This window comes from Colobus angolensis, unplaced genomic scaffold, assembly GCF_000951035.1.
Source record: "Colobus angolensis palliatus isolate OR3802 unplaced genomic scaffold, Cang.pa_1.0 Scaffold314, whole genome shotgun sequence".
NCBI classification, from domain to species: Eukaryota; Metazoa; Chordata; class Mammalia; order Primates; family Cercopithecidae; genus Colobus; species Colobus angolensis.
The window spans coordinates 567,785-578,826 of NW_012116422.1; the positions used below are offsets into that span (position 1 = coordinate 567,785).

Below are 11,042 nucleotides of genomic sequence, written 5' to 3' on the forward strand. Positions count from 1 at the left end.
AAATGTTATACATACTGGCAATTTAAAAGGCTCTTCCACTTACAGTATTTGAAATTCTTTGTTATCATGACAGATCTGCATTATTAAGGAATAACTTCAAAAAACACTTGTTACACTGTTAATATTTTTTAAACTTATAAAATCAAAGGAATCATTTACCTATATTTCCAAGCAGTCCATTAATAACTGTGTTATTATCAGCCTTTAATGTATTGTTGTCCTGATTGATGAATTCAAGACTATCTTGTAGCCTATGGAGGGTGAGAAAAAAATTAATTCCAAATTCATTTTATGGTTTAAGGGCAATTCTTTGGACATCCTGATGAAATTTTAAGCGCAAAAACGGTTTCTTCCTATTAGCATTACAAATTAACTAACATAATCATTTAAATCAGAGGTTGGTAAACTATAGCCTAAGTGCCAGATCTAGTCTGCTGCCTCTTTTTGTAAATAAAGTTTTATTGGAACACAGCCATGCCCATTCATTTATAAACTGTGTATGAATGCTTTGATGCTGCAACAGCAGAGCTAAGAAACTATAACCCATTGTCTGGCTCACAAAGCCAAAAATATTTACTATCTGGATCTTTAAAGAAGAAGTTACTGAACCTGATTTAGATTATAAACAAGGTTTCCCCTCATATTTTAGACCTAAAAATATTTTCTAATTATTTGTTATGGAGAGGTGGAAGCTAGGAGGAAGAAGAGGAGAATAAATCATTAGGCAAATATCCAAAAACTATCTTTAGTCTAATATATTACAAATAACCTATATGACTTCTTTTAGTGACTCTTTCAGGATAACAAAAATAAAAGTACTTTATGCTTTTAGTGCAAAATATCCTTTCTAGAGATTTTAGGAATCATCAGAACTTAGAAAAGGTGAAAAAACTCAGGTGATTATGGCTAACATCAGTGATTCCAACACGGAATCTTTAATTTCTGCTTTAGTAGGTCTCTAATTTCTACTTTTAAAAATCAGTATTTTTGGCTTCAAGATATTTTAAAGCATCCATAATATTTTAAAGGATATCTCCCATAGCCGGGCGTGATGGCTCACGCCAGTAATCCCAGCACTTTGGGAGGCTGAGGCGGGCGGATCATTTGAGGTCAGGAGTTCGAGACCTGCCTGGCCAACATAGTAACACTCTGTCTCTACTAAAAATACAAAATTAGCCGGGCATGGTGGCCTGCACCTGTAGTCCCACCTACCCTGGAGGCTGAGTCAGGAGAACTGCTTGAACCCGAGAGGCAGAGGCTGCAGTGAGCTGAGATCGCGCCACTGTACTCCAGCCTGGTGACACAGTAAGGCTCCATTTCAAAAAAAAAAAGAAAAAGACTACCTCCTATTTTCCTTCCAAAGAGTTACAGGTATTAGAAACTTAGCTAATAATACTCTTCCAAACAGGTATTTTTAAGGCATTAACAATTGATGGGGGCCGTACAGAATTTCTGCAATCTGGAGTAGTTTCCTTGCTGCCTTTGACCTTGGGTTATCCCCAGGGGCTCTGACTAGCCAATGAGTCTTGCTCTGATATGGCACCTGCAAAATCTCTCTCTGGGGTCTTTTACTGCCTAACTTTAGCCCCAGTAATTTGCTAGGTTCTGGCACATGGCCCATGATCTTGACAGCAGGCCTGCCTTTGCTTCAGCTTCACTATTCCAATCTTTGCATTAATAGCTTGTAATACCCTGGTGGCTGTCATTATATAGTGTATATATTATGTGTAATATCAATATGGCTGACCTAGGTCAGTCCTGTCTGTAGGGTTAATTTCATAGGGGATCTGAAAATTGAAGAGCACCAACCCTACAGATTGTGGTAACTCAGGAAACTCAGTGTGGTACCGCAAAACTGAAAATCAGCATGTTGACCTAAGACGGAAATCCATTCAACATTCTACTTCCAGATACTGCTTCTAGCAGTTCACAGAAACAGAAACCACATCTCCTGTTTCTCAACTAAACTCAATTGAGAGTGAAATCTGGCCTCCATGAACTTTTAAACTTAAGGAAAGATAGAAAATCTGAACTTGTGCTCAGTGCTAAAAGCAGTTTGTTAGTTTTCATACTTTGTACATCTAAAGTAATACAATTCCCCGTGTATCCATAAGCACTTACGTATTGAGACTTCCACAAATACTGCTGCCAGTCCGAGCAGTGAACACTTTGCTGAGCATGAGCTGTGGAGGGGAACTATGAAGAAAAAGAGAAAGAGAGAGACCAAAACTAAAACACAATGGCCTTTTGGAGTTATTATAAATAAAAATGTGTAAGTCAGTCACAGAGGTTTCACAGCATAGCTGCCAATGGTAGCATTAAAACCAGAGAACATTTTAAATGGAGTATGACAAGCTCAATCTGAGTGAAGATATAAAATTCTCTCTAAAAAAACCCAAATACCTAAAAATGGACTCGTTAAAAAAAAAAATCAGAAAATTTCTCACCGAATCTGATGAATTTTTAGGGTGGATCCTTTGTAGCTCATTGCTACTGAGCCAAACATCATCTCTCCAAGCATATTGGCATCAGAAGAGCATCGAGAACCCTAAACAATAACCACACATTAACAAACTGTGTTAATTAAAAGCTTATGACTATTTCATATATTGATTTTTATTAAAATTCTTTTTATATAGTTATTCTACATTAATAATTGTAATTCTACACTGTATACGCTGTTCTGCAACTTGATTTTCTTCATTTTAAAATGTCTTCTTGATGTAACCATGTTGTTACATATAAATGTGACTAATTCCTTTTAAGAGCTGTACAATATTTTATTGCATGAAAATACCACCATTTGTCAGACGAGTGCCCTTTACTCACGGGCATTTAGGTCACTTCCAGATTTTTGCTATTATCAATAATGCACAAGTAGGCATTCTTAACCACATCTTATGCATATGCAATGTTTCTCCAGGATAGATAATAAGTGAAATTCAAATAATATGCTGAAAAATTTTTACTACTCCCGTTGTATAAAAGAAGCATCCATAAATAGGGCAATTTATATCTATTTTGTACTTCTGTAAAGACATATCTGCGATCTACAGTTTCAATACTATGCCTATGAAAATCCTAATGGCATTTTTTACAAAAGCAGAAAAACATATTAAAATTCATATGAAACCACAGAAGACCACAATGAGCCAAATCAACCTTGAAAAAGAACAAAGCTGGCGGGCATTACACTTCCTGATTTCAAATTATACTACAAAGCTACAGTAGTGAAAACAGTAAGGTAATGACATTAAGACAGACATATAGACTCAATGGAACAGAACAAAGAGACCAGAAATAAACCTACATGTATACAGTCAACTGATCTTCAAGAAGTGTGCTAAGAATACACAATGGGGACAGGATAGTCTCTTCAACAAATGCTTCTGGGAAAACTGGATATCCACATGCAAAAGAATAAAACTGGTGTCCTATATCATGCACAAAATCAACTCAAAATGGATTAAACGCTTACACGTATGACCTGAAACTGTAAAACTCCCAGAAGAAAATAGGAGAAAAGCTTGATGACATTGGTCTTAGCAATAATTTCACAGATATGACAGCCAAAGCACAGGTAACAAAAGCAAAAACAGACAAGGGGGACTACGTCAAACTAAACTGTTTCTGCACAGCAAAGAAAATAATCAAGGGGGCGAAAAGATAAAATATGGAATGGGAAAAAATACTTGCAAATCATGTATCTGATAAGGGATTCAGCTTCAAAATGTACCAGAAACCCCTACAACTCTATAGTAAAAACTAATAACGCAGTTAAGGTCTTGAATAAACATTTCTCCAAAGAATTCATACAAATGACCAACTGATACAGGAGAAATGCTCAACATTTCTAATCAGAGAAATGTAAATCAAAACCACAAAACCTGTCAGGTTGGCTATAATCAAAAAAGCAAAGACAACAAGTGGTGAGGATGTGGCAAAACTGGAGCCCTTGCACATTGTTGTAGGAATGCAAAATGGTACTGTACTCATGGAAAACAACATGGCCAGTCCTCCAAAAATTAAAAATAGAACTACCATGTGATCTGGCAATTTCACTTCTGGGCATTTTTCCAAAATAATTAAAATCAGGATCTCAAAGAGATGTTAGCACTCCTATGTTCATTACAGCACTATTCACAATAGCCAAGATGTGAAAATAACCCTAAATGTCCATTGACAGATGAAGAGATAAATGAAATATAATAAATACATAGAATGAAACACTATTCAGTTTTTAAAAAGAAGAAAATTCTGCAACACGCAACAACACAGATTAATCTTAAGGATGTTAGGCTAAATGAAATAAGCCAGTCACAAAAAAGATAAATACTGCATGATAAGATAAATACTCCACTTATATGAGGTATTTAAAATAGCCAAATTTACAGAATCAAAGAGTAGAATGGTAGTTACCAGGGGCTGGGGTAAGGGGGAAATGTGGAGTTACCAGGGACTGGGGCAGGGGGTAACTAATCAATGGCATTAAATTTCAAACAATTTGAATAACCTCTAGAGAGCTACAGTGTACATATAGACAACAATTCCTTGTACATTTAAAAATTTAAGAGGGTAGATCTCATGTTCTTACCACAATTTTTTTTTTTTTAAGACCTCCTTGAGGCTGGGCACGGTGGCTCACGCTTGTAATCCCAGCATTTTGGGAGGCCGAGGCGAAAGGATCACGAGGTCAGGAGTTTGAGACCAGCCTGGCCAACATGGTGAAACCCCGTCTCTGCTAAAAATACAAAAAAGTAGCTGGGCGTGGTGGTGCACGCCTGTAATCCCAGCTACTCGGGAGGCTGAGGCAGGAGAATTGCTTGAGCCCAGGAGGCAGAAATTGTAGTGAGTGGAGATCGGGCCACTGCAATCCAGCCTGGGCGACAGAGCAAGACTTCCTTGAAACATTAGAATGTCTTGTTTCCAAAGAACCTCCTGATTAAAAAGTTATTCTCTTTCATTATTCTTTGTCTTCACAGGAGTCAGACAACAGTTAAAGATTGAACTTATCCATTGGGATACTATTTAGATGTCATGGCAAATATCACTATTTACCTGCCAAGTATCTGTTCTCTAATTCTTCCTCATTTTTTGAAGTCCAGTTTGTTTTAGGGAACTAATGTGCACAACTGAAAAAAATTTCATTTCACAGGCTCACTTGAAGATAGGAGATTTAGAATAATTTTTATACTTAAAAGGTTAGTGTTATGGTTGAAGTAGCAATTTTCAGTACTCATTTACATGCATTTGACACAGGCCTGGTCAGTAAGATGTAAATGGAAGTCACTACAGATGGAGATGTCATATTATAACAACAAGGCAACAAGTACACATTAACTCCAAGTAGAAAGATAAGGGAACCATGGTCTCTGAGGGTATCTTGAAGCCCAGTATCATACCTAGATAGTACATTTTTAGGGTTATCATGTCAGGAACACAATCCCTAATTTGTTTAAGCCACTGTTTAGAGAGTGTCCCAATACCATCCTTTGATGCAATTATATAAAATAAAAAAATTAATGGTTTCTAAAATATTTAGGAAAATTCTAATAACCATAAAGTGAAGAGAATCCCCATTTTACAACTGGAGACCAGGATATACAGCTGCACACTGTTTTTCATTTTATCATGTGACTCTTTTACTCCTTTGTCTGTTTACTAACTATCTTAAATTGTCCTATTATTAGGGTTAAGACAATCCCTATGTTTAAATATTTGTACCTTTCTTTAAAAGACACCTTCAAGTAGCAACACATTTTTTTAATACATGGCTATTTTTATATCAGTTTCATATATGTTCATTTACATGTTTGCTTTCCTTCTCAGAGCTATACTCTTAATTTTGGTCTAATAAGAGCACAAACATTATTATTATTATTATTATTATTATTATTATTATTATTATTATTTGAGATGGAGTCTTGCTCTTGTCTCCCAGGCTGGATTGCAATGGCACAATCTCGGCTCACTGCAACCTCCGCCTCCCGGGTTTCAAGTAATTCTCCTGCCTCAGCTTCCAGAGTAGCTGGGACTACATGTGCACGCCACCACACCCAGCTAATTTTTGTATTTTTAGTAGAGACGGGGTTTCACCATTTTGGCCAGGATGGTAACGATCTCTTGCCCTTGTGATCTGCCCACCTTGACCTCCCAAAGTGCTGGGATTATAGGCATGAGCCACCGCGCCTGGCCCACAAAGTATTAAGAAAAAAGTCATTTCTGTCATACCTAGGTTACTAATATAGAAAGCAACTAATTTATTCTTGAGATTTGGTTAAGATCAAATTTTTATTGTAAGACACAGAGGCCTGGGTACTGAGAACATTTCAGAAATGGAGTTGAATAATTTTTTTAATGATAAAATAGCTTTTTTAAAAAAATCAATGCCAGTATTACTTGGCAACCTAAATTACTTCTGGCTAATGACAGACATGGCAGTCTTCCCTTACAAGCTCCATAATGTGTCTAACTCCATTGTTATTTTGACTGAATTTATTTTTATTTATTTTTTTTTTTTGAGACGGAGTCTCACTCTGTCGCCCGGGCTGGAGTGCAGTGGCCGGATCTCAGCTCACTGCAAGCTCCGCCTCCCAGGTTCACACCATTCTCCTGCCTCAGCCTCCCGAGTAGCTGGGACTACAGGCGCCTGCCACCTCGCCCGGCTAGTTTTTTTGTATTTTTTTTTTTTTTTTTTTTTAGTAGAGACGGGGTTTCACCGTGTTAGCCAGGATGGTCTCGATCTCCTGACCTTGTGATCCGCCCGTCTCGGCCTCCCAAAGTGCTGGGATTACAGGCTTAAGCCACCGCGCCCGGCCTTGACTGAATTTATTATTTCTTGTATTAAGCAAGCTATACAAATTTAAACCAAGGCATTTATAGATCTTACTATTATACAAATAAAATAATCCCCAGAAAGCCAAATACAGTAAAAATATTAATAAATTGCTATGTAAATTTTATGACACCATATAGTTTACTATTAAGGTTCTCTTTGTCTGTTCTAACATATATTAAATAGTTACCATGAATGTGACTGGCAAGCTATGTATTTTAATGTGACATAATCTACAACGAAACTTATAATTAAAAGGATGCTATTATCATTATTGCCTTTTTAAAAATGCCTTATTTAAAAGGTCTATTCTAAGTACTCATTCCTGAAACCTAATAATCTGTTAAACCCTGTGTAACTCAAAGAATATGTTCCACTTACCTGAAATTATATACATTTTTAAAAAATTATTATTATGCTTCTTAGTTCTGGGATACATGTGCAGAATGTGCATGTTTGTTAAATAGGTATACATGTGCCATGGTGGTTTGCTGCATCCATCAACCTGTCATCTACATTAGGTATTTTTCCTAATGCTATTCCTCCCCTAGCCCCCCAAACCCCAACAGGCCCCAGCGTGTGATGTTCCCCTCCCTGTGTCCATGTGCTTTCATTGTTCAGCTCCCACTTATGAGCGAGAACATGCGGTGTTGGTTTTCTGTTCTTGTGTTAGTTTGCTGAAAATGATGGTTTCCAGCTTCATCCATATCCCTGCAAAGGACACGAACTCATCCTTTTTTATGGCTGCACAGTATTCCATAGTGTATATGTGCCACATATTCTTTATCCAGTCTATCAATGATGGACATCTGGGTTGGTTCCAAGTCTTTGCTATTGTAAATGTGGTGCAATAAACATACGTATCCATGTGTCTCTATACTAGAACGATTTATAATCCTTTGGGTATATACCCAGTAATGGGATGGCTGGGTCAAATGGTATTTCTGGATCTAGATCCTTGAGGAATTGCCACACTGTCTTCCATAATGGTAGAACTAATTTACACTCCCACCAACAGTGTAAAAGGGTTCCTATTTCTCCACATCCTCTAAAGCATCTGTTGTTTCCTGCCTTTTTAATGACTGCCATGCTTATCTCATTATGGTTTTGATTTGCATTTCTCTAATGACCAGTGATAATGAGCTTTTTTTCATGTTTGCTGGCTGTATAAATGTCTTTTGAGAAGTGTCCGTTTGTATCCTTCACCCACTTTTTGATAGCATTGTTTGTTTCTTGTAAATTTGTTTAAGTTCCTTGTAGATTCTGGATATTAGCCCTTTGTCAGATGGATAGATTGCAAAAGTTTTCTCCCATTCTGCAAGTTGCCTGTTGACTCTGATGATACTTTCTTTTGCTGTGCAGAAGCTCTTTAATTAGATCTCATTTGTCAATTTTGGCTTTTGTTGCCATTGCTTTTGGTGTTTTAGTCATAGTCTTTGCCCATGCCTATGTCCTGAATGGTATTGCCTAGGTTTTCTTCTAGGGTTTTTATGGTTTTCGGTCTTACGTTTAAGTCTTTAATCCATCTTGAGTTAATTTTTGTATAAGGTGTAAGGAAGGGATCCAGTTTCAGTTTTCTGCACAAGGCTAGTAAGTTTTCCCCAACACCATTTATTGTTTTTGTCAGGTTTGTCGAAGATCAGATGGTTGTTGATGCGTGGAGTTATTTCTGAGGCCTCTGTTCTGTTCCATTGATCTATGTATCTATTTTGGTACCAGTACAATGCTGTTTTGGTTACTTTAGCCTTGTAATATAGTTTGAAGTCAGGTAGCGTGATGCCTCCAGCTTTGTTCTTTTTGCTTAGGATTTTCTTGGCTATACAGGCTCTTTCTTGGTTCCATATGAAATTTAAAGTAGATTTTCTAATTCTGTGAAGAAAGTTGATGGTAGATTGATGGGGACAGCATTGAATCTATGAATTAGTATAGGCATGATGGCCATTTTCACGATACTGATTCTTCCTATCCATAAGCATGAAATGTTTTTCCATTTGTTTGTATCCTCTCTTTTTTCCTTGAGCAGTGGTTTGTAGTTCTCCTTGAAGAGGTCCTTCACATCCCTTGTAAGTTGGATTTCTAGGTATTTTATTCTCTTTGTAGTAATTGTGAATGGGAGTTCACTCATGATTTGGCTCTGTTTGTCTATTATTGGTGTATAGGAATGCTTGTGATTTTTGCACATTGATTTTGTATCCTGAGACTTTACTGAAGTTGCTTATCAGCTTAAGGAGATTTTGGGTTGAGACGATCGGGTTTTCTGAATATACAATCATATCATCTGCAAACAGGGACAATTTGACTTCCTCTCTTCCTATTTGAATATGCTTTATTTCTTTCTCTTGCCTGATTGCCCTGGCCAGAATTTCCAATACTACGTTGAATAGGAGTGGTGAGAAAGGGCATCCTTATCTTGTGCTGGTTTTCAAAGTGAATGCTTCCAGCGTTTGCCCATTCGGGATGATGCTGGCTATGGTTTGTCATAAATAGGTATTGATGGAACGTATTTTGAGATATGCTCCATCAATACCTAGTTTATTGAAAGTTTTTAGCATGTTAGGGTGTTGAATTTTATCGAAGGCCTTTTCTGCATCTATTGAGATAATCATGTGATTTTTGTCATTGGTTCTGTTCATGTGATGGATTAGGTTTATTGATTTGCATGCGTTGAACCAGCCTTGCATCCCAAGGATGAAGCCAAATTGATTGTGGTGGATAGGCTTTTGGATGTGCTGCTGGATTTGTTTTGCCAGTATTTTATTGTGGATTTTCCCATTGATGTTCATCAGGATACTCGCCTGAAATTTTCTTTTTCCGTTGTGTCTCTGACAGGTTTTGGTATCAGGATGATGTTGGTCTCATAAAATTAGTTACAGAGGATTTCCTCTTTTTCTATTGATTGGAATAGTTTCAGAAGGAATGGTACCAGCTCCAGCTCCTCTTTGTACCTCTGATAGAATTCGGCTATGAATTCATCTGGTTCTGGACCTTTTTTGCTTGGTAGGCTATTAATTACTGCCTCAATTTCAGAACTTGCTATTGGTCTATTCAGGGATTTGACTTCTTCCTGGTTTACTCTGGGGAGGGTGTATGTGTCCAGGAATTTAGCCATTTCTTCTAGATTTTCTAGTTTACTTGCGTAAAGGTGTTTATTGTATTCTATGATGGAAGTTTGTATTTCTGTGGAATCAGTGGTGATATCCCCTTTATCATTTTTTATTGCATCTATTTGATTCCTCTCTCTTTTCCTCTTTATTAGTCTGGCTAGTGGTCTATCTATGTTGTTAATCTTTTCAAACAACCAGCTCCTGGTTTCATTGATTTTTTTAAAGGGTTTTTCCTGTCCCTATCTCCTTCAGTTCTGCTCTGATCTTAGTTATTTCTTGTCTTCTGCTAGCTTTTGAATTTGCTTTTTCTTCTCTAGTTCTTTTAATTATGAGGTTAGAGTGTCAATTTTTGATCTTTCCCACTTTCTCCTGTGGGCATTTAGTGGTATAGACTTCCCTCTAAACACTCTTTAGCTGAGTCCCAGAGATTCTGGTACAGTGTGTCTTTGTTCAAACTTATTTATTTCTGACTTCAGTTTGTTATTTACCCAGTAGTCATTCAGGAGCAGGTCGTTCAGTTTCTAAGTAGTTGTGTGGTTTGAGTGAGTTTCTTAATCCTGAGATCTAATTTGATTGCACTGTGGTCTGAGAGACTGTTTGTTATGATTTTCGTTCTTTTGCGTTCACTGGCGAGTGTTTTACTGCCAATTATGTGGTCTATTTTAGAATAAGTGTGATGTGTTGCTGAGAAGAATGTATATTCTGTTGATTTGAGGTGGAGAGTTCTGTAGATGTCTATTAGGTCCGCTTGGTCCAGAGCTGAGTTCAAGTGCTGAACTTCCTTGTTAATTTTCTGTCTTGTTGATCTAATATTGACAGTCAAGTGTTAAAGTCTCCCACTATTATTGTGTGGGAGTCTCAGTTTCTTTGTAGGTCTCTAAGAACTTGCTTTATGAATCTGGGTGCTCTTGTATTGGATGCATATATATTTACAATAGTTAGCTCTGCTTGTTGCACCGATCCCTATTGTTGCATTGATTCCTTTACCATTATGTAATGCCCTTGTCTTTTTTTTTTTTATCTTCGCTGGTTTAAAGTCTGTTTTATCAGAGACTAGGATTGCAACCCCTGCTTTTTTTTTTTTTTTTTTTTTTTTTTTTTTT

The 11,042-nt window shown here is 37.0% G+C and overlaps 1 protein-coding gene across 3 annotated transcripts in view; it reads right to left on the bottom strand.

The window, feature by feature from the left end:
- Window positions 1–11,042, bottom strand: part of FNIP1 (folliculin interacting protein 1) — a 155,696-nt gene that overhangs the window by 75,175 nt on the left and 69,479 nt on the right. For all 3 annotated transcript variants that reach the window (XM_011951044.1, XM_011951043.1, XM_011951045.1), the window contains 3 exons: window positions 2,448–2,548; window positions 2,122–2,196; window positions 160–251 (listed from right to left, as the gene is read on the bottom strand). In XM_011951044.1, the coding sequence (XP_011806434.1) occupies window positions 160–251; window positions 2,122–2,196; window positions 2,448–2,548 (268 nt within the window). The remainder of the gene's footprint in view (window positions 1–159; window positions 252–2,121; window positions 2,197–2,447; window positions 2,549–11,042) is intronic.